General features: G+C 41.5%; 1 protein-coding gene across 7 annotated transcripts in view; it reads left to right on the forward strand.

Annotated features, from left to right (window-relative positions):
* Fryl (FRY like transcription coactivator) overlaps positions 1-26,846 on the forward strand; it is a 228,747-nt gene that overhangs the window by 115,838 nt on the left and 86,063 nt on the right. For all 7 annotated transcript variants that reach the window (XM_051198380.1, XM_051198377.1, XM_051198379.1 and 4 more), the window contains 9 exons: positions 6,344-6,397; positions 8,508-8,647; positions 9,579-9,675; positions 18,415-18,494; positions 19,142-19,222; positions 21,378-21,546; positions 21,766-21,858; positions 23,897-23,995; positions 25,169-25,270. In XM_051198380.1, the coding sequence (XP_051054337.1) occupies positions 6,344-6,397; positions 8,508-8,647; positions 9,579-9,675; positions 18,415-18,494; positions 19,142-19,222; positions 21,378-21,546; positions 21,766-21,858; positions 23,897-23,995; positions 25,169-25,270 (915 nt within the window). The remainder of the gene's footprint in view (positions 1-6,343; positions 6,398-8,507; positions 8,648-9,578; positions 9,676-18,414; positions 18,495-19,141; positions 19,223-21,377; positions 21,547-21,765; positions 21,859-23,896; positions 23,996-25,168; positions 25,271-26,846) is intronic.

Genomic DNA, 26,846 nt, shown 5'->3' on the forward strand with positions numbered 1-26,846 from the left:
CCTTGTACAGACATACATGCAGGCAAAACACTGATCAGTGCTCATAAAATAAAAATAAAAACATTATTTAAAAATAAGTAAATAGTTTTTAGAATGCCATTGCAACATGGATGTTGCCACCCCCTCGTCTCACTTAAAGAGAGGAGGCATTCCTGCCTATTCTCCCTGACACCCAGGATTTGGTGTCTGTGTCTTGTTCTCTCCCTCTCTGTCTCCCTGACATACCAAGATTGCCTCCTAACCTTTGTCATAGCTTATAGATTTTTTAGCCATGACATCCCCCCACTACTGAAGCAGTTCCCCCTTATCTAGGTCAGGCAGCTTAGTTTTTATTTCTATCCAGGTCTAGATAAATTGCAAATCCATAGCATCAAGATAATGAAGACACCTAGACTAATCCCAGGACAGTGTGTAAACAATAGCTTCAGATGCTTTCCTTGCAATTTCATCTACCTTGAAATTTATTCTCTCTCCTTTGAAATAATAAGCAGACACCCACGTGGTTCCCTGGGTTCTTAAAGAAAAGCCTCCCAGGCCTCAGTCTAAGCAGAGCAGTACCCAGGGCTTGTCAAGTGGATGATGCTGACCTGGCTCCCAGTCATTCAGAATAGCAGCCTGCAGAGAAGCTGCCAGGACCTAACCTGCAGTAAAATGATAGAATTGGTCTTTTCATTCCCATGTTAGAAACGAAGATAGGAGAAGGCTACAGAGGCCTTCGAGGAAGAGATGAGCTGGATTTTTCTCCCTCAAATTTCATTTTCACATTAGGAGAAAGATTCTGGGAGGGCAGGCATTGAAATAGCAGCCTGAATGCTAGGCAATCCAATAATTTTTGCTAAGATGGATGGATCTTGGCTGATTATTCAGGCCTTCCCAGGCTTACCTGTTAATTGTGTCCATTGCCAGTGACTTGAAAGAAGATGGAAGAAAAACTTATCACCTGCCGATTCAGACCTTGTGTGTCTTGTTGCAGCTCTCCAATTTACATTGTTGTTTGAGAATTTTAAATATGTGTACATTTTATGATCCGTTTGCTCCACTGCATCTTTAAGTTGTTTTTTTCTTTTTTTAAGTTTTTTCTGGCATGTTTTTCTAAGTAAGATTTCTTTGTTCAATGTTTATGTATATGAGTAGTTTGCCTGCGTGTGTGTATGGGTACTGTGGACCTGGAGTCTTAGGAGGCTAGAAGCAGGCATCAGGTCCTTCAGTGGGAGTTGTGGATGGTTGTAAGCCACATACAGGCCCTGGGAAGCACACCTGAGTCCTCTGCAATAGCAATCAATGCTCTTAATCCAAAGCCATCTCCCCATCCCTGGTGTGTTTAGCATGTTCTTTTTAAGAATGAGGCTCCTAAAGCCGGGCAGTGGTGGCACACACCTTTGATCCCAGCATTCCAGAGGCAGAGGCAGATGGATCTCTGTGAGTTCAAGGCCAGCCTGGTCTACAGAGAGTTCCAGGATAGCCAGGGCTGTTACACCAGGAGACCCTGACTGCAAACAACAACAAAAGAATGAGGCTCGAAATCACTTACTGTCAGTGTGGTGTACACAGATCATGATCTTCCCATGCAATCACTGGAGTAGACAATGTCAGCTCTTTTTCTGGGGGCTGTTCAGGGTCTCGTGAGAAGACATGTAGAATCCCGTCTGGGACAGTTTTGGTTTTGGATAATATTTGAATTAATATCCTTACTATGAAGAGACACGTGAGGACCAGTCTAGTTCCAAAGGATCTGATGCCTCTTCTGACTTTTGTGGGCACCAGGCATGCACAGTGCACAGAAATACATGAGGTCAAAACATTCATACACAGAAGATAAGAACAAATAATCTTTAAAAGAAATCATAGAAGAGTAGAAATACTTCGAGGGGGGGGGGACGTAGAAAGTTCTTTTCTTGAGACAGTATCTCATGAAGCCTGGGCTGGCCTTGAATCCACTATGTAGCTGAGAGTGACCTTGAACTCCTGATCCTCCGGAAACACACATACACGTGCACGTGCATGTACGCACACACGAGAGAGTGAACTCAAGTACACATACACTCCCACACAAATGCACATGTTCAAATAACCTCAAAGCAATACATTTTCATGTCACTCCTACTGCTCCTGCTACATAATTGAAACTTTAGCATAGGCTTCATAAATACAAAGAAAGAAATGATGTATTTGGAGTTCAGGGTCTTGAACCCTATCTGCCCCACATAAAAAGATACTTTATAATCATGTTATATAGACTTGTAATTTTATTTTGACAAGAATTTGTCACAAACCAGGGAAGGAAACTCGGGAACTACTGGAGAATCTTTGTAAGTGCATGTATCTCTCAATTCAGTTTATCTTCAGCTGATTGGATAGTGCCTCTCCACTTGGGGAAGGGTAGACCCTCCCTCTTCAGCCCACCAATTTAATTGTTAATCTCTTTTGGAAACACCCTCTCCAGCATACCCAGAAATGATGTTTTGTCAGCTGCCTTAGTATTCTTTCATCAGTTCAAGTTAGCACTCATGTAAATATTCACCAACTAGATATTAGTAAGTCTTCAGAGAACAATCTCAAAGAGCACTAAGCATTTGTTCTCAATATTCCCTCAGTTTGTACTTACATACTAGTAAGATTCTTTAGGGGGGGTGGTGTGTCTGGTGGGGAAGGAGCCAGGACCTCATGAGAGCTGGCAAGCATCTGCCCTTGAACTATATTCCCAGCCTGCCTATACTCTTTGAAGGCAGGGACTCATTGTTTTGCTTAATTTATATCCACAATACATCATAGGGTTTGGATCTTAAAAGTCTAGGGCTAACACAAACAATGCACACAGTGGGAAGCAAGACAGAATAGAAAAGGAAAAAGTTTTAGTTTTAGAAATCTCTCCCTGAGAGAACAAAGATCATATTTTTGTGAAAGAAAAAATTAACATAATTTCTATGATATACTTCCTGCCTTATATTTTAGGTGGTAAACTTTTATTAAAAAAGAAAAGTAAACAGTTACTGACTTTTGTTTTTGTATTCTTATGTTTTATTAGCATCTATTAACTATATAATAACAGGTCTCATTATGACATTTTCGCACCTGTACACGATATATTTTGTTCATTCTCACTCCTCATTGCCCTTTTGCCTCACTCTTGATAATCATCTACCTCTTCCAAACTAATTTCCCTTTTAGTTTCATATTTTTATTTTTAATAACCCAATGGGTTTCCTTAGAGTTGTTTCCAGGAGCATGGGCACCTTACCAGAAGCTATACCCAGAAGAAAATGATTCTTTCCCCACCAGCCATGAGCTCCTTGGGGGTATTTGCAGACATGATCATTTTGCTGTCTTTTGGTGGTGCTGGATATCACATCCAGGGCTGTGCATTGCTCAAGAGAAAAACGACATGTGATGAGGGTTCAAGCAGAGGGGTTTTTTATTAGGGAAAGGAAGTGGGGACACTGGCCTCCAGAGATAGGAGCAGCAGGAAAGAGGAAAGAGGGGAACAGATAGAGGGAGGGAAAAAGAGAAATAGAAGGATGGGAGGTGGGCAGGGCCCTTATAAAAGGTGTAGTGAATGTGCACAGGTGGTGCTCTTAGTGACTGCAGCTAAGGGTGTGTCCTGTCAGAACCCCAAGGACAGGCCAGTACAAATGCCTAAATACTAACAATATCCCCAGCCCCAGTCTACAACCCTTTGATGCGGTATTATTCTCTCATATACTGAAGAAAGACATAAGTCTAAATATAGAAACCAAACCTTACTGGAATCCAGAAAGTCTGAGATAGGAAACTCCTATCTAAATAACTCAATTGTGTTCAAATACACTCAACTTTAAGACCTTTCTTTCTTTTGCTTAGCAGTCCCATGTATCTTTATCTATTAAATTCTTCTTATTGGTTGGAGGGTTTTGTTGTTGCAGTAGAATAAGCTGTGGTCTTTACTCATCCTAGTTGACTTACCCTTTTGTCACTTTTTGCTCCTCACTGTAGTGGAATATACAATATTCTGAAACTCTCTCTTCCATTCTAAGAGACTAGAACTTTTGCTGGACCTCACAGCTTGAGTTAATAATACACTTTGAGGCCACTTAAGACTGCTGTCCTACTGTGTACTCAGCCTGTTTAACTTGCCTTGAAGAGAACAATGTAACAACCAACCTCCCTTGTCTTGGATTTCCCATGTGATCAGCTCTTACACTCTAAGCGAATGCAGAGGTGTAATCTTTTACTTTATGTACCCTATTGTGCCCCTAAACCAAGTTAATACCCAAGTGTTCTGATAATCATGTGCTGGAAACAACAAATAGGCAAAAACAAAACAAAAAAAAATGAGTCTTATAAATGAATATCTACCATAAATAGTGAACATAAAGTATGGCTATTGCTTGATGAACAAGGAGGTTTGTAATACTGTTTGTTATGTCAGTCAGTTGGGGTCAGTGTAAACTGTTGGAGACTTCTGTAAAGTGTCCCTCATCCCTTCTGCATGTGACACTTTCTGTGCTCTTCAGTAAATGCAGAGTGAGGGCCTTTGTTTGGGACACTCATACCCACACACAGATACAACAAAACACAGACACACAGGGACAAACAGACACAGGGATAGAGTCACAAGACAGCCCTCAGGCAGGCACAGATTCAGACTCATACAGCAGACAGACCGGGATGCTGGAAGACGCAGGAGTGAAAGGAGAGGATTCCAGTCTCCGTTCGAGGGTGGTCAAGTGACACCGAGGAAAGTGCTTTGATCTTGTCTGTGTGATGTCAGTGCCATTGGTGACTGAGTTTATTATTAATGTGTTCAAACCAACTGCAGTCGTCAAGATATGAACTTAATAAATCCTACACACCGTTAACATTTGTGTGTAGGCATGCGCACATGAGTGCAAGTGCTCACACAGGCCAGAGACACCCCCCAAAGGGAGAGCTGAATTGCCTATAATGCCCAGTCTGGGAGACCCCACACCTCTGGTGTCTGTGGGCACTGGCACTCATGTGCCAATACACATAATTAAAAATAAGTGTCTCATCAATTAAGATCCCTCACTGTTCTTCTGGAGGACCTGGGTTCGATTTCCAGAATCCACATGGCAGGTCTTTACTTGTCTGTAACTGCAGTTCCAAGTGTCTTGATACCTTCACACAGACATACATGCATGCATGCAGACCGCCAATGAACAAAAATAAATAGGTTATTAAAAAAAATTTTAAAGAGTTCATGTACAAAATGCCTATACCTCCAGCAGTCCTTCTTGAACAGAGGAAGACTGACTTAGCAGTGCATGTTTACCTAAGTAATGTTTTGGGGAGGGAGGGGCACATAAACACATTTTCTAGAACAGTGGTTCCCAGGTAGCCTACCCACTACTGTTTCTTCTCCATACAATTTCAGTGCAAGCCAGGCATTGATGGTGCACGCCTTTAACCCCATCACTTCGGAGGCAGAGGCAGGTGGATCTCTGTGAGTTCAAGGCCAGCCTGGTCTATAGAGCAAGTTCCAGGACAGGCTCCAAAGCAGTACAGAGAAACCCTGTCTGGAAAAACCAAAACAAATAAACAAACAAAAAACAAACATCAGAAGCCAAAAAAACAAAAACATTTTCAGTGCATAGAGAGAACTGGACTGTCCACCACCCCACCTTAATCTAGCTTCTTTTTGAAAACAGCATTAATATTATATTTATTTGTTTGATTTTTCAAATGAGAAAAGCAAAGGCCAGAGCTCTCAAGTCCTCCAGACAGCTTCCAAATCAAGCTACCTGGCTTCACAGGCGTGGCCACCTTGAAGTGTGAGGATGCAGTTCATAAACACTTGTGTTCCCTACCCTCTGTCCTTTGAGACGGGGCCTCACTTTGTGCTCCATAACTGACACTAGCCTGGAACTTACTATATAGTCAAGTTGGCCCCAAATTCCTATCTGCTTCCATTTTCTTAGTGGTGGATTACAGGCCTGAGCTGCCCCGCCTAGAAGTGATCTTTTTTTTTTTTTTATTCCCTCTCTGGCTTGTACTGTAGCTTCACATATTGTTGTCCTACCACCCTGCTGTATCCCCAATCTACTCAACACTGGTTGAACAAACGAACAAACTAATAAAAGCATAATGGTGGCATTTGAACTTGAATTTCTCAATCAAATAATTGTCTTAAATGGAGCTACTCTATTTAGAGAATGGCTGTGAAGTCCCATGCATGGGGTTAGTTTGAGTCATCTACTGTGATGAGGGTAACATGGAGGCTTACCTTTAAAGCAACCTATTGAAAAATAGGACAAAAGCCAAATGAAGTGTAAGTCTAAACCGTTGGTCACACGGCAGCCTTCTAATATTTTGTATTTAAGCATTTTTGTTTTGTTTTTAATTATAGGAGAAGTTGTTATCCAGATCTCTTCAGAGGGGTGAAGACCTGCAGTTTGACCAGGTATCGTAACTTGGGGGAACAGTCTTTCTTTGGAGAACTGTGTCTGTTCTGATAATCTAGTTTGCACGTGTCCACCTGTCTACTGATCCTGTGTATTCCTAAATGGTAGGTTCACCCGCAGTTGAGCCATGAACTGGCTTGACTTTTGTTTACTTAGCACGTCAAGACTTTCTGCTTTTCATTGTTGATGTCTTTAATACACCTTTGAAAGTCTTCCCAGGAAGCTAACTAAATCCTTCAATCTCATCTTATGTGCCAGTTTGTTCTACTATTTATTTATTGGTCGGTTCGTTTCTTGGAGACAGGGTCTCGACTATGTAGACCAGGCAGACCTTGAATTCTCAGAGATCCACCGATCTGTTTTCCAAATGATGGGATTAAAAGATGTGCACCGTCACTCCTACATTATGTTATCTTTTAACATTAATAATTTAACATTACCTTTTAACCTTTAACATATTTTCACCTGTTGTGGTTCTTGGAAACCTGTATATAGAATATCTAAAGCTTGTTCTTTTATTAATTCTGTCCCTTAGCCTAGAGTAAATATTAGCTTACACACCCTTGTATCATAATCATTTTATTACATGTTGATTATTTAAGATAACATCTGGTGTCACTAATATTCACGAACCTCTTTATTCCAAACTGTTTTTACTGGTACACTGGTGTTATAGTGGTGAGCATGGCTGCCATCCAAAACAATGTGTCTAGGAAAAGGAAGTGAATGCTCAGATTAGATGAACTGATCAGATAAAGCAACCTGTTTAGGACGGCTGGCCAAGACTCACCAAAATCCTGTGCTGCTGGATCCAACTGCAGTTTTTCTAAGTCTTCATCACCAAGAGAGGGTTCACAGAGCACCAGTGTTTGAAGCTTGTTCTCTAAGAGCCAGCTTCCCACATGCCCTCGGTGTAGGCACTGGTCTACAAAGAAACATACAGGAAGGTAACTCCTAGTTACTCAGTCCTTTCCAAAGCTTCCTGTACTACAGAAGTAATGAGAACATTAGCATCTGGCTTCATCAGCGAGTGCATAATCAGGGTTTGAACTCTAACTCAATGCCATTTTCAGGAAATTTTCTGTGTCTTTTTTTGTTTGTTGTTTAATGTAAAATGGTCATCAAAATCCACAAATGAGTGCTAAATGGTTTGCTAATGGGAAAAATGCTATGTGTGATATGAATTGCTTTATTATATGTTTCGCAGAACAGGCGATGGTTTATTCCTCTTTCTTAGACACTAAATGAAGTTTTGTTTGAGCCACACTACTCATTTTAGTAAAATGTAATTTTTTAAACAATGGAACAATAGAATTAAGAACTTGTTATGACAACAATTTCCAGTATTACAAAGCACATCCAATTATAGCAATCTATAATAAATGGAGGCCAAAGGAAGTTAAAATCATGAAGAAGCTTACAGGACTTAAATAATGAAAAAGAGGGAATGGAATTAAGTAAACTATGCCATTCTTTCTCTTTTCCTGAATAATCCTGTATTTTGAAGTATGTAAAGATCATGAAACACCAGGGAATTGATTTGGTTTTTAGAGATATCAATTTTCTAAATTAAAAGACTCTTCCTATGATCACAGGGCTGAACAAGCTTTTGACTATTCTGCAGCTTGCTTAGGTAAATTGACAATGTTTCATGGAGCGTGATTGACTACATGCTGGTTTAAAATGTTAACTTTTGAGGCAGTGGGTTGAATCGGATATAGAAATGCCTTGGAATCCTTGATAAACATGACCAGGGGGCTACTCTTTATAGCTAGTGTAGGAAAGTTTGGTTTATACAAGAAAGAAATCGATGGCATTCACTTTGAGTTTGGTGTTACTCTGTTTTCTGTGCTGTGACAAAGTACCCGGGATAACATGGATGGAAGAAAGGCTTGTTTTGGTTCATGGTATGAGATTGTAGCCCATGGTCACTTGATCCTGTTGCAACCTGCCCTTGAAGACACAGTAGCTTGTGAAGACTAAGAAGTAAAGAGGGAGACAGGAAGGGGCTAGAATCTCATCTTTCTACTGGTGGTGGCCGGTGGAGTTGGGCAGTTGCCGCCCCATGCTGTTTTCTGTTTTTATATTTGGCTCTGTCTTGCATTTCAGTTGATTAGCTCCATGAGCTCCGTAGCCGAGCACTGTCTCCCTTCCTTACTCCGAACCTTGTTTGACTGGTACAGACGCCAGAACGGAACTGAAGATGAATCTTACGAGTACAGGCCTAGGTCTAGCACAAAATCTAAGGGGTAAGTGGCTTAATTAACTCCAGTTTCCCTGGACCTGAGACACCTGCAGGTGTGACAGTGTTATCAAGCAAGATTGTGTCACTTGGCTGCTGAACATGGATTACTTTAGTTAGAAACAGTGTAGGTTGAGTTTATGCCTATGTGTGGTCATTCATAAGAATGAAGGCCAGCCATGAATAAACTTCAATCATCTATTGCATGAGATGTGGGCTTGGGGTATCCATCACCAGGACAGTCAGAAAGAAATCTCAGGAGAGCCATCCCAGAATTCAGTGTGGAGCTTGCAAAGACAGTCAGAGATAAGGAGAAGGCCCAGCTTGTATGTTTGTAAAGTGAAGCATTGCAATACAGTAAGAACGTAAGAATTGGGACCCAAAGATCCTGTCATCTGCCTGTAAATTTCCCAAAGGATCTTTGGTTCTGTAGAACATGTGCATTTGGGTGATTGCTGGTGGCTTAGTATTATACTTTATATGTGTTCCATGTAAAGTTTCACCTTAGATGTGTGAGAAAGTTACCCCATATTGTGTTTTCATCTAGAAAAGTTAGCACTTTTGCTTAATTACATACACACACACACACACACACACACACACAGCCCTAGTGTGAAGTCCTACTAGGTTTTCTAGATGAAAATTGTAGTACTTTTCTCTTGCCACTTCTTCTACTGAGCTTATTTCTATGTGTAAATAGCCATTGTCTAAAAATGCAGTGGTTTTTTTTTTTTTTTTTTTTTTTTTTTGAAGCAAAGTCCTCATCACAGTTGGTGTTGAGTACCCCCCCACACACACACACACACATACACCTGCTCTCACTCATGCTCACTCTAGCTAAGGAAGAATGCAGTAAACAGCGCTGACCGGCCTCTGCACAGTAGCCAGTTTGGAACCTGCAGCCTCCATGCAGTTCTCCTGTTGGGTTCTCGTTTCAGAGACGAACAGCATCGTGAGAGAGATTATCTCCTGGAGCGGCGGGACCTGGCCGTAGACTTCATTTTTTGTTTAGTTTTGGTTGAAGTTCTAAAGCAGGTAAGTGCCTTCACATCTCAAAAGCCAAATCCCCCACTGCCTCCTGCACCTTCTGGCTTCACATTTAGGATATTATCTCAGATTCAAGTCCAGGCAGTAACCAGATCATTTAACTTAATCCCATGTCTCCCCATTGCCTGGGGCTTTCGTGCTCTGTACCTGTCTGTCTCTGTTCTCTTTACCTTCACATGCTGTTCAAGAAGCAGTACTTAGCTGCAAATACCGTCTGCCCCTCATTCCGCTACTTAATCCCTTCCTGCTCCCACTTAATTTTCATGACGTGGGAGTAAAGATATAAGTAATGCCATATATATCATCTGTTGAAAATTAATAAAGGTGTGCGTGCCAATATTCTTTTTTTTATTTTTATTTTACATATTGATCCCAGTTCCCTCTCCCTCCCTCTTCCCCTCCTACCCTCACACTTTCCTCTCCCATCCCCCCCCCACACTCCACATGTAGGGTGATGCCCTCCAAGAGGGGTCATCTAACTCTGTCAAGTCACTTGGAGTAGAGACTAGGCCTTCTCTCCTGTCTCTAGGTTAAGGGAGTATCCCTCCATGGGGGATGTCCATGCAAGGTCTTTTTGTGCACCACGGATACATCCTGGTTCCACTGTCTGAGGTCTCTTAGACTGCCCAGGCCTTCTAACTGAGACCCGTGTTCAGGGGGTCTGAGTCAGTCCCATGCTGGATTCCCAGCTATCAGTTTGGGGGACCTGTTAGCTCCTCCTTGTTCAGGTCAGCTGTCTCTATGTGTTTCTGCCGCCTGGTCTTGTCCTCCCTCCCTGCATCTGGAGAAAGTTGTCTTTTTTTAAGTTTGTAGTCTTGAAGACATTATATGTTAGTAAAGGATAATCCATGTATTTCTAGCTATTGACTGTGGTTAGAGAAGAAAATTAGAAAATTAAAAAAAAAACCACATTTTGCATATTTTGCTTATGATTTTTTTTGTTACTTTGGATGAGATGTAATTTGCAGTCTACTTTGATTTAATTAACATAATATATACTTGGATTATAGGATTATTTACCCTTTGTGTTTGTTTTTACATTGTGTAAAGAGGCAGTTATTTGAGAGCCTGGAATCTGAAAATAAATAGCATAACAAATACGTAAAAGAGATGAATGAGTTCATCATCAGTCAAAGTCACCTTAGACACTTTGTAAAGTGTTTGTTTTTAATACTGTTGTTGTTTTAGTAGACCTGGGAATCACATTTCCTCTGTGTGACTGTGACTGTGCTAATAGACCAGATTTGGTTTTTCTGATTTCTGAGTGTGGCCAGGACGCCACCTGTGACTAACAGGCACAGGTGAACTGGACTGTCCCCCTATGACTGACAGGCACGGGTGAACTGGACTGTCCCCCTATGACTGACAGGCACGGGTGAACTGGACTGTCCCCCTATGACTGACAGGCACGGGTGAACTGGACTGTCCCCCTGTGACTGACAGGGCTGTGGTGACTGGACTGTCCCCCTGTGGCTGACAAGGCTGTAGTGACTGGACTGTCCCTCTATGGCTGACAGGGCTGTGGTGACTGGACTGTCCCTCTGTGACTGACAGGGCTGTGGTGAACTGGACTGTCCCCCTGTGGCTGACAGGGCTGTGGTGAGCTGGACTGTCCCCCTGTGGCTGACAGGGCTGTGGTAACTGGACTGTCCCCCCGTGGCTGATGGTCAGTTTCACTTCTGTGCTGACTTCTGTGGGTCTGCAGTGGTGTGCACTATTCCTACTCCCTCTATAGTGCACGTTTGGCACAACCCTGGGCTTAGATGAGTAGGGCAGTGACCATGCAGTCTTCTCTTGGTGAAGTTTCCTGGGTTTCCTCCTTCTAGGCTGAGGAAGTGCAGCCTCCCCACCAGTGTGATCCTACCCACTGTAGTTTTTTCTCCTTAGCATCTCACGCCACTCTCCGCTTGGTTCTTGTCTTGTTGTAGTTTGGTTTTGTTTTTCCAACTAAAATGTCACCTGTACTTGCACTGGCTTCAAAGTTCCAAACCACCAGCAACCTGTGGTATATACTTGGGGTGGGGGTACCCTCTCCCTTCCTTTTCTCGGAGTTGCAAGCCTCCTGTCTCAGCCTCTATAAACCACACAGCTCTTCTATAAGCCACACAGCTCTTCTGACACAGGACAGCCCCAACACCCAAGAAACACAGGCCTTTTAGAAGTTTTACTAGTCACCTCAGTTTCTCAAGATCACTGCACAAGGCCTTGCTGACTCATAGCTTGCAGGGACTCCGGTATGAGACAATGTGGCCCCTCTGATAATGACTCTGTTTCTGATGCCACATTGTTTCTCTCAGCAGCTCCCTCCTCTCATCCTTTACTATCACCTGGTGCCAGAGTTCAGATGTCCCCAGTCCCAGAAAAGGGAGTCGCTCACACTACTTCTGAAACCCTTTGTAGCGACTCTTCTCCACCAAAAAAAAAAAAAAAAGGGGGGGTTGTTTTTGTTTTTTTTAAATTAGTTTCTCTAAACCTGTAGCAAATGAAGTAAAAGTCAATAGAAGTTTCTAATTTCCTTGTGTCAGAATGGCATAGAACTTCATAGATCCCAGAGTAATTGACTTACCATATCTTGAACTTATTAGAGCTTTTGCTTCTGTCCTGCATAACAGATCCCTGTTAGACTTGGATTCTGTTATGTCATCACTAGTTCTTGGGGTACTAGAGTACCGCTAGACAGGGCTCAGTGTTGAAGAGTAATCTACTCACATGACTTAGTCTTTGACCTTGTAGTATAAATTATCTGTCCCTGGATAACAGTTATATGTTCACTACTGCCCACGTTTTGAACTCTACCCCATGCATGAAGGATTCTGTAATCTTGGTGGCAGCTGATTATTGTCATTGTTGGGAGGTGGCCAAGGCGCATACTAATATCCCAGCTGTCTGCCTTGTTTGCTGGGGACTCAGGCTAAGTTGTTTTCCATTAGCCCTTTGTCCTCTGTGTAGAAGGATGGGCATAGGATACTTTTGTTGCATCATGGGAACTGAATTCAGTAGTACTTGGTGGATTGGAGATCCCCAAGCAGTGCTGTCTGCTGTCTTCGTGGTACAGAAAAGCCCTTAGTTGTAATGATGGGGGTGACGACTGTTTCATAGTTCTTTTGTTTTTAAATTTGCAAGCTTGCCTTTTAATCATGAAAAGTTACTATTTTTATTTAAAAAAAATCAGCACTGTGAAAATGGCCAGTATCTTTTCAAATTAATGTTTTAATCATAACAAGTTGGTATAAAACACAAGTTAATTTAAAAATGAAATTAAATAGCAATGGTTCACTATGGGAACAAAACTAACTTAAGATTAAAAAAAATATTAAAAAGCATGATGGGGGGCTGGGTAGATAGCTCATTGGGTAAATCGCCTGCTGTGTAACCATGAGGACCTGGTATTCATCTAAAAACTGAGTATGGGGCTAGAACCTACAACCCCCTCACTGGGTCTATAAGACAGGAGAGATTGGTTGGCCTTGCCAATCTGGTAGAATTGATTCATTCAAGTCAGTGATGAACCTGTCTCAACAAGTACACTAGGAAAGTGCTTGAGAAAGCTGTCTCAGTCTCAGGCCCCCACACTCACACACGGGCACCTACACACACACATCAAACACACACACCACACAATAACATTCATTAAAAATAATCTAGACACAACCCAACTTTCACACCCAAGCTCCATGAACACATACATTCAGAAGAGCAGTGTGTGTCTAAGGCCAGCTGTAGGCTTTAGTATTGTAGTCAGGAGCTTGAGGGTGCTCCACAGAATCATGTTTCCCCAACACGCAGCTACTGAAGGACTTTGGGATGCTTTGGGTTTTATACTGAGTTTTCATTGTTCACTGAGACTTTGAGGCAATGAGTAGGGTGAGAAACCCTGTTTGGAGGGGTTTTCACCTGTGGAAGGCTCAAGGCATGTGGCTTGTTGTGCTGGGGAAGGTTTTGCTCTCCTGTGTTCTGCATCGTATGTTCCTGTGAGGAGTGAGTACCAGTGACTCACCAGCATCCCTGTCTCAGTGTGATCTTGTGATAAGATTCGATAAGAAGATAAAATTTCGTTAGGTGGCCCCTGGAATAAACTGTGGGTATTGTGTGGTGTGCACTGCATCCACCCTTTTGGAATGTTTCAGTAGAACAAAAACTGCTACTAACGCCACAGCATCCATTACACGTGAAAAACTGGAGAATATTACCCACACAGGTAAAGTTCTTTCAGAGCTCAGCTAATAGAGTCTGTTTTTTTTTTTTTTTTTTTTTTTTTTTTTTTTTTGCTATTCAGCTAAAGTTTATTGCGGTTAAATAAGGATCAGGAAAAACAAATAGGCCAAACAAATGTTTATTCAGGGAGAAATAACTTACAACCTAGACAGATGAACACCAGGAAATTCCACCCGATGCTCTCCGTCCGAGTCATGCCAGCAAGAGAGCTTTTCCTGGCTCTTCCTCCGACTTACTTCCACAGGTCACTTCCGCCCATGGCTCCACCCCCAATGGGCGTGGTAAGTGCCACAGAAGGACTGTCTCATTACAATTCCCCTTTTAGTCTAAAGAAAAGATTTAGGCTTGATACAAAACTATATACAAAACAGTGAATAACAAGTGTGCTCTAAGAAAAGGAAAATCGAGAACAAAATGACCTACATTTCTAGTCCTAGGGTGAAGGCATAACGGAGTTTACAATAGAGTTGTCCTAAGCTGGAAAACGTAAGTCTAGTACCTAATATATCTAACTAGGAAGAGAGAATAATAGTTATGATAATTTAATCTTCAACCTCATCAAGACCTGAGAAGGAAAATAACGATACTAGAGTAGACAGGAAGTGCAGATGGACATCTTCCAAAAGGTGCAGCAAGGACAGAAACAGCAAGCCACCTGGACAGTCACCCTAGGTCTCACAGGAACGTTGGTACACCCAGTTTTGGCTAAGGCCAAGAGAACTTGACAGACCACACAACAGCAGGGAGGTAGAATGGCTGTCTTACCCTGACTTGGCAAGGTCCAGCAGTCTTCTATATTTGTCTCCTGCAAGCACATAGGACTGCATGTCCAAATCAGTGGTCAAGGTGGGGGCAATTCTTTGCCCAACAGGCCATTAGCTGAGGCAAGAATGAACTCCAGCCAGAGCAACAACAGTGTCCAACATATTTTCGGGAAAGTGCATGGTGCTGTCAGGAGCAACAGTGTCTCATGTCAACGGAGTACTACTATTAAAACATTTAAATGCCATGTTCTGCATGTCTATGAAGTGATTGAAGATTAAGCATCTATATCTGACTAATCTCATAGGTACAGGAAACATGCTTGAAGATAATCTGTAATACTCAGGAACTTAGCTTAAAAACTGATTAAAACTTCCCTGAGTAAAGCAGGAACAAATACTTAAACAATATAACTATATACATATACATACATATAAATCCCTAAAATAGAGTTAGAGTAGAAATGTCAAGACAAGAGGTAGAACTATAAAGGGCAGCAAGATAAATATCCCAAATTGTATCAATATACAAAATGTCTTGAATACAAGAAAAGTATACATACATAGAATATGGTAAAAAATAATGTGCATATAACATCGTAAGTGGAAAGATTTAACACAATATAACAAAATATAAACTTAATTTTACATAGCTTACCACAAAAGTTGTTTTCAGTCTTGAAATAAGGAGTTAGAGATGGCTCAGTTCTGGAAGAAAAAAGTCTTAGCATTGTAGTCTCCTGCCATAAATTTTAGTGCAATCTCTATCTGTTCTTCCAGAGTCTATCTTTATTTTCTAACTGTAAGTCTAAGTAGACCAGGTATTGTATTCTCATTTGTTTCATTGTTTAAATACATTTTTTTTTTAATTTTAGAAAGGAGACATAGAATAGTCTAGAGAGAAACCAACCCCAGAAATTCATTTCCCTCATGTATAAAATAGAGGGCAAATACCTACCTTGTAAGCCTGTTGTATAAGTGGAGTAAATGATGTTTACAAAATTGTGAGACGCCACTTCAGTAGGCATACTGAAAATGTCGTTCATGGTGGTCTTAACGTAGGGTAATAGTGCACTCTGAGTGACCAGGTGCTATCCTAGCTGAGATGATGGAACTCAGGAATCTCTAGAGTGAATACGGAGTATTTGGAAGAAGTCATAGGTTTAAGGCACCTTACATTTCACAGCAGACATCACCGTGTTGAAGCCAGTGTGGGAAAACCAGAGCACAGTTTACCACATGATGTATCCCTTCTCCACAGTCAAGTCACTCAGAAGGTAGGGTCACATTATTTTGAGGTCACAGCCATCTGGGCCTGACCTGCATGATGAGCATTATGAGTGGTGAATTGCATTCTGGGAGTTGAACTGCTCATTCAAGCAGTTTTGTGTGCTTGAGGTTTGACATCACCTTGTGGCAGATGTCTGCTCAGGTTACATGATGGGGTTAGTGGCCTGACCAGCCGAGACTTACAGGACAGAACAGTGATTCCAAAGATCTCATTGTTCCCCTGGATGCTCTGCTAGATGCTGTTGACATTGGTCTGGGGGAGTAACAGATCCATGCCATCTGCCTCCAAGAGGTTTGGCCTCTCACATCCCTTTCCTTGACTTAGCTTCCAGTGTGTCCAGCCTATACTCATCCCTTCATCTGCATTGCATTTCTAGATGGTAACTTTAGAGAAAGATAGAAAGGGTGAGTGGACAGAGTGACTCCAAAAGTGCGTCCTCTCGGGGCTGGAGAGAATGGGTATAAACTGTAGAGGAAGTGGGGATTCAAGTTTATCAAGTAAGTAAAAGACAAACTCAGGTATCAGTGATGTCACTTAGTGCCATCCTGCCAGCATTGTGGTCTCTTCATTGGACAGCAGTGGTAATTTGCAAGAGCGACTTAAACTTGCATCTGTAGACTATTGGCATCTCCTCATAGAAGGAGGTGTTGGGGAGTGTCATTGGACCCTCACCTGAGATTCCATCCACTTCCCTATGGTACCTCCCAACCAGTTGTATATAGCTCTGCCACAGCAGCCCGTGGCCTTGTAGTTCTGAGAAGTCTTAGAATATATAGAAAGTGGTAAGGGGCCTATCTATGCACTTAATGTGGACGTCATCATTCAAGTTCACCTTAGTAATGGAATTCTGGTATATAGGCATTATCAAAGCTAAAGCTTCCTCTGTGGTTTTGTTTCTCTTCACATTGGACCTTAGGTCAATGAGTCTGTAAGATACACTGTTAGCATTGATGCCTTTGTGGCTGGCTTTGTTTATTGGGTTTTTGTTGTTGTTGGTGGTGGTGGTGGTGGGTTGTTTGTTTTTGTTGTTGTTTTTCGAGGGTTTCTCTGTATTGTTTTGGAGCCTGTCCTAGAACTCACTCTGTAGACCAGGCTGGCCTCGAACTCACAGAAAGATCTGCCTGCCTCTGCCTGCCCGGCTGTGTTTGGTTTTAAATGTTTGTTTATATGTGAGCCTACTGCTGAATTTGCCAACTATAATTTGAATCTAATTACATGGATTTCAAGTTCATTCCTTTGCTGGCCTCCTTCCTTACTATTCTGCTAAATTTTTTATAATAGCTTCTTAATTTCAAAAACATTTTATATGAATTTCAGTAATTTTTTTTGAAAATTTGAACTTGGTTTTAAAATAATGGTACTGATTTTTATCATCTAGTACTTCTTCACCAATAATTGGCTACGAAGATCAGCCAGTGAGATCTAACTACTATTATTTACTTATGCATGTAATTGTTACTTACTATGGAAACATGGGAGAGTGGTCTGAAGAAATGGAGAGGACTCAAGTTTGATCCCTAGCACTCATGTTGGGAAGGTCACTGGTACCTATAACTCCAGCTCCAGGGAACCCAACACTGCTGACTTCCATGGGCACCTACACTCACATGCACATACCCCCACACACAACTAAAAAAGAATACAGATAATTTTTTTTTCCCAAACAGAGAAGGTGTTTTGTTCTGTTGTATCTTTAATAACTAGGGACTTACAAATTAAATTGACAAAAGAATGATTGACAGGTCAAAGAATGTACTATATCTGCAAAAGGAGGCCTTTACAAGAAAAGAATACATGTGGAAAGAAAGGTTAGACCCAAAGGTTTGTATACCATCTTCACAGAGAATACTAACTTGTAGCTTAAAAGAACAGGATTTTGGACATGTAGAGGCATTGCATTATGGGAAGGTGAATACATGGGAGAATTCCTGTCAGCTAACAACAGCAACTTAGTCAGACCTCTTTATGCTGCTCCATCTTTGAAATGATGCCCTGTCTCCAGTAATAACGGCTAGTGTCTTCCTCCTGATCCAGAGGCTTTCACACCTTGATCAGGGTGAAATCCTCCAGAAAGAGATGCTCATACCTGGCAGTAGACAGCACCAGAAGAGAGGGCATTAATCTGTTGTCTGTCACCTGCACCTCACTGTGCCACTTGTGGGTAATGTGCTGCGATCCCTTCACTTGATTACACGCTCTGTGGAAAGTGCCACACCCCACCAGTGTGAAGGAAGGCTTACTTACATAATCTTTCCAACTTGCTTTTCTCAGACTTAATGTTTTCCTGTCAGGTGTGAAATAGCCGCTTGTGCATTTTCCTTCTTCATTACTTAAAAAAAAAAAAAAGTGTGTATTGCCTTAGGAATAGATTATTGATAGTATTGAATTGATGAGACTATTCATAAAAGCCTACTGTGTTACTTACATCTTCCTGACATGATGTTTTTCTTTAAATTCCAGATTCCTGTTCACCCTGTGCCCGACCCCTTAGTTCACGAGGTTCTAAACCTAGCTTTTAAGCACTTTAAGCACAAGGAAGGGTAAGTATTAACTAACTTCAGGTTGTTGCTTTTTTCCACAGTCCAGATTCAGGCTATTTAAGTAGGGTTTGAAATCTCTCCTCATCACTTCTAGACTAGACTGGTCTTGAACTCTCAGTCCTTTTTGTCTTGGCCTCCCTGATGCTCAAATGACAAACATGCATTACCATGCTTGGATCTCAAGTTTGAATTCCATAATGAGTACAAAGCAGTTGTCTCCCAATTATTCTTAGTCCTTCCTGAGAATTGAAAAAAGTTTGTAAAAATAATTTATAGCCCCATGGATTTGATTTGTAAGAATCAGATTAAATTTCATGGAAAATTAAAATGTATAGAGAAAATTCATACTGTTTTTTTTATCCTGTAAGTAAGTGTTCAGTGACGCTATTACAGAACTTTTCTTCTTTCTGGCTTTGTTTTGTTTTTTACTTTTCTTTGGCAACAGGTTTTCACTCTGTAGCCCAGGTTGAACTGGAACTCACTATGTTGCTCATGTTAGCCTCACACTGCTTGTCATCTTCCTGCTTTTGCTTCCCAGGTCCTGGGAATCCAAGTGTGCACCACCACACCTGGCTTGCTGATAAGAAGGTTTAAGTGTATCAAGTGAAAACATTTAATAAGACACCATGTTTGTTCTGTTGTTTTAGATATTCAGGAACCAATACTGGGAACGTCCATGTCATTGCCGATTTGTACGCAGAGGTGATTGGTGTTCTTGCCCAATCAAAGTAAGCTTCAGAAACCATCTGTGCTTTTGAAGTAATTTGCTCCAGCCTTGCTTACTGTGCTCCATAGAGACCCCTGAGCAAAGCCCATCCCTCAGCATTTGGGTCTGCTTTTGTATCATTTGAGTCAAGGCAGAAGTCCAGAAGAGTCAGGACATTACTTCAACCCCAGTTTTTAAGAATTCTATGAGGAATGTTTTTAAAGAGTGGTCATTTAGAGCTGTGGGCAGAGCTAATTAATTTTATTGTTTCCAGTTGAGTGCTTTTATTCCTTAGTCTGCACTGAAGTGAATTGTAATCATCTTGTTTTAATATGAAATAGTTTTTAGGACTTTGGAAAGATACCAAGTAAGGAAAGATAAAAGATACCAATCACCAGTGCACACTTTGCTCTTTAGGAGGTACACTCACAGGCTTTCCTGAGCTGCCTGCTGTGTACTATAACGTATGTTTAACGCCTGTGACTGCTCCAAAAACTGGAAGCATTTGGGTCTACTTTTGTTTTGACTGGGAAATGTGTTAGGCCCGTGAGACTAGTGTTAGGACTAGTATCAGTTTGCCTTTACCAGGATGGGTTTTGAAGAGTCTTTGACCCTGACATCACCACATAGCAACCACTGTAAATTCTTAAGAAGGCAAGCTTAATTGTCATCAGTATTCCCTAATTAGCATCTTAACATTCAGTACTGTATATTATTTAGTACATTTTAACCTTTTTTTTTTTTTTTTTTTTTAAAATACTGGAGACCCTTTGTTCCAAGTCTCATGCCATAAGACTTGGAACATTGTTTGAGTATTTGGATTGATCCATCCTCCCAAAATAGCACCTTAGTGTCTCATTCCCACTTAGCCAACACCAGCTCCTTAACTGAGGTGAAGGGACACAAAATCCTAGGTATAAGCAGTAGTATTATTTCTCATTACATCATAGTACATGGGTTTTTTAAAAATAAAAATAAAATGTCCCTCAGCCTTGGAAACATCAATCACAAATTCTAAATAAAAAAAATAGCAAGCTAGATGCAGGACAGTGCTAAGTTATGTGGCCAGGCTAACTCTATGCAATAGGGATAGGGAGTCTAAATGGCTGGGAAACCTGTGGTAATAACCTCATGCCTTTAGTTATGACATATAGAAACACACCACTGTGGAGCAGTGCTGCAGGGTTCCCACTATGTGTGAGGAGAACGGAGAAATGTGAAGAGTGTCATAGCACGAGAGAGAGAGAGAGAGAGAGAGAGAGAGAGAGAGACAGACAGACAGACAGACAGACAGACAGACAGAGACTCATTGCGCTGGGGGGGGGGGCAGGGCGAGCTTCCACTAAGGAGTGGGAGGGAGGTTGACAAAGGCTGTGATGTGTTTGGATCTTGTCTAGAACATTGCTGTGATTGTAATGGTTTTAATTCAGTCTTTCTTGTTCCTATGGATTTTAAGGGTATGGGGATTGGTTGTCTTTTGTGTTTTTTGAGACAGGTCTCCCTGCCATAAGCTAGGCTGACCTAGAACTTGCTATGTGGCCCAGAAAGCCTCAAAGCTCTCAACAGTCCTCCAGTCCCAGCCTCTGACTCCATCCCTGTCCAGTAGGCTTGGCTTTAGATGTCCTCTTAAAATGTCATCGAAGAAATGCCAGTCACAATGATTGTCAATTTGAATTCAGGATTGTGCTCACATTTCTCAGGTCTTCTGATCCTATAGGCAGATCAGCACCCTTCTGTATTTTTTCAGGTCCAGTCAATAGCCTACCATTGATTGGTTGTCTCTTTGAATTAATTTGTCGTTCCTAATCTGTTTCCCATGTACCTGTCATAAGAAACTGAGAAGAGGGCTTTAAATTTTGGAGACAATCTCATTCATGTGGTGATGGTTTTTGAAGATGTCATGTGTTATTTTATTATTACTAATAAGTAGCAATGATGCTGTTAATGACACAAGAAAATATCCTCTATGATTTCTCCTTTAGGAGCTCCTGACTTTAAAATAAACCTAGAGTACATTAGTACAACTCAAATTTCACTGTGTGTGTTTTTCTGGTCATTTGATAAGGGCAGAAGGTGTCGTTTGGGTTATATATCCTTTGATTTCACCTTAAAGATCATATGGAAAGTTAGCGGTTTTTTTGGTCCTAGTCAAACGTGTGTCTCTGTGTATCTGGAAGGTTTCAGGCTGTAAGGAAGAAGTTCGTGACTGAGTTAAAGGAGCTACGGCAAAAGGAGCAGAGCCCGCACGTGGTTCAAAGCGTCATCAGCTTGATAATGGGGATGAAGTTTTTCCGAGTGAAGATGTACCCTGTGGAAGACTTCGAAGCATCATTTCAGTTCATGCAGGTGACAGTCATCCGCGGGGCTGGCCGCTAGAGTTCACCCAGCACTGGCTGTTCTTGTTCCTTTTAATTCCATCCTTACTGGCTTTTGTTTTTGTTTTTTCCCTCTTAATTCCATGTGAGATAACTATCCTCAGTGTGGAGTGACAAGTATTCATGAAAATGTGATGTTACGGATTCTTCAACCTCTTGTCAATCTAAACATCCCTTTTTTTCTTTCAAGGAATGTGCTCAGTATTTCTTAGAAGTAAAAGATAAGGATATAAAACATGCACTGGCTGGTTTGTTTGTGGAGATTCTTATCCCCGTAGCTGCTGTAAGTATATTCATGTCTTTGTATCATATGTCACATAAAAAGCATGCTTCCCTGTAAATAGGAGTTCTCAATTGGTCTAAATAATAAAAACCCGAAGTCAGACATAGAGGAAAATGCTGAGACATCAGAGAGAAGGAGCAAGCCACAGCCACACTTTACCTCCTTAGTGTCTCAGTGGACAAGAGAGCCAGTTCCTGTTTCTTCCCACTTATATCCTCTGTCCACCTAGCCATTTCCCTTCTTGTTTCCACCCAACCATCTCACTTCCTGTCTGTCTGTACAGACTTCCAGACCTCTATGGTTAGCTAATGGCAGGCTCCATCCTCTGCTCTTCAGACAGGCTTTCTTTGTACAATCAAGGTATCGCCATACTACCTTCTCTTCCCTAAAAAACTCTTAAAGGCCATGAACCCATGCCAACCTTCCTATCCATTGTGCTTCCTGCAGGTCCATTTATTGTGCTGACCGGCATAGATAGATTGCTTTGCATATCACTTCATAGGTTTTGATTATTTTCCAGCTATTGTAGATTATAGGGCAAATATAGCCTGCTTTGTGTTGGCTGGATATGGAAGTAGGTTGCATTTTTATTCAGAATTCATTCTCCTTAAAATTTTAGTGAAGAGACTTACTTTCATGGTGAGAAATGAAACCGGCTTGGCTTTCACTTTTATGCATTGTTCGACAGCCTGTGTGTTTTTATGAATTGCCTGGCATGATCATGCCCTGCTTCTGAAGTGTGCTTAGAAAGGTGGGGTGGCCATAAGATTGTTCTTCAAAAAGAAGCTAAGGAATTGGAATATTACTGATAGTACTTGGCACAGCTTTGAAAACTGCCTTTGCTATTAGCTTACACTTGAATAAGGAAGGGTGGTTTTTGTTTTGTTTTTGTTGATGGTGGTGGTGATGGTGGTGGTGTTGATTTTTAATGGGTGCAACTAAAAGCCATGACTTAAAGGTTTGCACATGACAGCAGTCAACCTCACCATCTTTCATCCTGGTGTTTAGTCCCATAAATTAGATTGACTTTCTTAACAGACAAGGCTATCTTTACAAAAACCAAGTCAATTGTCACCTGTCATGTGTTATCTATGATGACTTTTCCCCCAAGTCCATTCACTCTCTTATGTATGTGGACTGGAACCTCTCCATAGGAACCCATAACCCCAGTCCTTTGTCAAAGTGGTGCCTTGTTCCTGGAATATTTTATATCTCTACTGCCCTCCTTCCCCTCCTCGCCCATCTTTATTCCTTCATTATATACTATTTTCTATGTATCAGGGACTCTACTGTGCATTAGAAAATCGAGGCACCAGCAAGCTAGGAAAGATTCTGTATGTTTCTTGGCTTATTTCTGCCATGCAAACAGAGAATAAAGTTGGGTGTAGCATATATATGTAGGATGTCATGTATGGCAGGCACTGTGAAGAGCTTGCGTGGGTGCACAGAAGGAAGGATTGGCTCAGGGTAGGGGAGTTGAACTCTTAAATAGAGTATGGTTATGTAAGTACCATCTTGAGAGTGTTGGTGACAACTGAGCAAGCACTTAAAGTATAAGGAAGAAAGATGCGCTCTGTGTGGGGAAGGTACGTCTCAGACACCCTTTATGGGTGTTGTGAGACTGTTAAGGGACAGCCGGGAAGTTGCTGTGGCTTGTCCTGTCTCCCAGGGGCAAAACTGTCGGAGCCAAAGCTGGGAGGCTTTGTTCAATAAATGAGCTGGGTTCAGCTTAGAGCTCATTCCCGGATAGAGTTCATCCACAAGGCCCCTCTGAGTCCTAATGGGAATACAGATGGCTTGTCACCTCTGCACCTGCTGTGTTCTCGCCTCCTGTCTGCTTTCTTTCATTCTCCACTTGTTCCGCAGGCCTGTGACCAGGTTTATTTTATTAGCATGACATTTGGTACATAAGACTTCTATGTAAATCTCAGTGAATCATTAACTCACATCAGACACTACAGAAAGGTCTCCTGATGCTACAGTTGTTAGTTTCCTGGTAGTAACCGTCTCTCTCTGCTTGTCTTAACTCTTTCCCTAGGCTGTTAAAAATGAAGTCAATGTCCCCTGTTTGAAAAATTTTGTGGAGATGCTGTATCAGACTACGTTCGAACTGAGTTCCAGGAAGAAGCATTCACTGGTACCCAGAAGTGTTTCAAATTTTCGCGTGCTTCGTAGTTATTGATCTATAGTTCCTGTAGAGATTGAAGTGTAAAATGCTAAATTGTAAAATATACAAAGTGTAGGACAGGGCAGACTTTGCACATGTATTTTCTCCTGTTCCTTTTTAGCTTTTCTACTTTTTAATTATTAAAGGGGGGGGGGAGTTGCCAGGCATATAGCAGCACATGCCTTTAATCTCAGCACTTGGGAGGCCAAGGCAGGAGGATCTTTGTGAGTATGAGGACAGCTGGGACTAAATAGAGAAACCCTGTGAGAAGGAAGGGAGGGGGAAGAGAGTGAGAGTTTATTGGGTAACACTACAAGATGCCTGTAGGGCGAGCTGTGCCTGGGGTGCTGCCTACCAGATGGCCTACTCTTGTTTTACTGCCGCTGTGTTTAATGGGTTCTTGAGACTTCCTGCTCAGGGTTTACCTGTCTTGTCAGGTGTTTTCAATTTTATATCACGGTATATGTTGAACATCATTTTATATTAAACCATAAATTCTTTTAACAGTAAACTTGCATTCGAAGGCATCATGTTCTAAGAACTATCCCTGTGTTACTGCATCACTTCCAGTCAGAAGCTGATGGCATTTCCCCCAGAAAGCCCAGCCACTTCACTTCACGCTTCTGCAGTTAGGGAAAGTGTGGAGACTCGGTCAGATGTTGACTGTCCACACTAGCGAAGAAATAACCCTGACCCTTCCTTGTGACAGACATGGCCCTGAATGCTTTGCATTCTTTGGCACACTTTAAGCCCCCCCAGTCTCAGTAGGGCATTGGTAATTTTTGCCTCTCACTTTACATGCTTGGAAAGAAGCCACTGTAGTCATGTGCTCTGCCAGAGTCAGCTGAACCTCAAATGCCAGTTTGTCCCTTGGTCTGTTCAGAGCGCAGTAGTGGGGAAGAGATGGGACAGTAGGGAGAAGGGAGTACTTGCCCTAACTTGGGAGACTCTGGCTTCAGGACTTGGTCCCATAGAATGGGACATTTCTCATTCTGTCTATGAATTGACTTTGCGTATTGAAAACAGGGAAGCTGCATAAAAGGTCTTTAATTTTTTTTCTTTGAGGGCATAAATGAAGCCATCACTCATGAGTCCTGCAGCTTCCTGTGAAGATGTTAATTCTCTTTTCCTTGTCTCTCACAGGCTTTGTACCCATTAATTACCTGTCTTCTGTGTGTCAGTCAGAAACAGTTTTTTTTAAATAACTGGCATATTTTCCTACAAAACTGTTTGTCACATTTAAAGGTAAGACTATGTTAAATGTCCGACCTGTGGACACTGCCTGTGCTGTGTTCAGCTCTTTGTATCCACTGAACAGTAAAACAGGAACACTTCTATTATGCTCGGTTTTGCATTTGAATAATATATCTGATATTCTTTTGTGGACTGTCCTTCTGTAAGGAATCATGTGTAGAAATTAATAAATCCTTTGCTTGATTCATTTGTGTTAAAAGCAGAATTGTGTATTTTCAAGAATCATCACGTCATCTTAGTTGTAGTGATATTTACGTAAAAATACAATCATCAAGACTTATGAATGAGTGGTTACTTAATCTCACAAAACCCTCCCCATACTTATTTTAAGAAAGTTCAGTAATGTTGGCTCACACCTGAGTAACATACAGAAGCTTTGATAGTAAACTCACTGAAAGCCACTTGACAGTAAGTGTGTTCAGCCAGATCTGAACACTGGGGACCAGATCCATCCCCAGCATGTAAGCTCCCGAAACGTGGCTTGAATGGAGGGTACTTGTTACTAACACCGTCTGGCACGTGCACCGATTACTCATTCTTAGTGTGGACAACACAGCTGTGAGACCCTGTAGAGAGACTCTCTTCTTCCCAGGACGCGCTGCTAACCGGATCCTCATTTTGTCTTCTGCTAGGTATACAATGTCTAACACTAAAGGGGCGACTATGCTTTATCTGCATGTCAAATGTGTGCAGAGTTAGACGAGGTGCTTCTCATAGTTGCTTGCATGTCAGACACTTGTAATTGACGTGATATGCCACTTCCCACTCTTTGTCTAAGTTACATTGGATGCTGAAAACCCAGTGTTTTGACAACAGTGAAACCAAGGCACACATAGGTTAATTGAAGGTCATAGGCCCGGAGAACAACAGGACTCCTTCACCCTTTCAAGAACAATGCCCTGGAGGAATCTGCAGTATCTTTTTTCATGATTTTGTGTATTCAAAGCTGTTTTGACTTCATCGTAAGGTATACGGAAGATGTAAGTCTTCAAGGGCATGTGTACTTCTCTTCCTCTTACACATACATTCGTTTACATTCGTAGACAAGCATTGTGATGCCCTCTTTGGTTATGAAACTCTCCAAGACTAGATCAAGTTGATCAAACTTTCTTGTGTCTCAACAACCAGGAAAGAAACACTATCGGTTATTTACATTGTAATTGCTCTTATTTTGATCATTCACACAGACATAGGCATTTTCTGAGTTGTTTTTATTACTTCTGAAAGGTTTTTAAGATGTGAATTTAATGTTTCTGGGAGAGCGCTCTGTTCCATAACAGTTCATACCTTTCTGTTGCTTTGTTGAAGTTTCTTTATATCTTCGTTTCCACCTAACATACTTACAATACTTTCACAGCACCTTAACCCCCCTCCCTCATTTTTTTCTTGAGGCTTTCATTGAAAATGCTTTTTTTCAGTTTTTTTGTTTGTTTGTTTGTTTTTGTTTTTGTTTTTTTTTCTTTGAACCCTTACCTCCTGTTTAATAGTTCTGGCATATTGTCCATATACATGAATGGCTGTATCAATCTGCCAGGCTAAAGGAGGTAAGAGCCACTTAGCTTAGCAT

This window comes from Phodopus roborovskii, unplaced genomic scaffold (assembly GCF_943737965.1).
Source record: "Phodopus roborovskii unplaced genomic scaffold, PHOROB, whole genome shotgun sequence".
Lineage (NCBI taxonomy): Eukaryota > Metazoa > Chordata > Mammalia > Rodentia > Cricetidae > Phodopus > Phodopus roborovskii.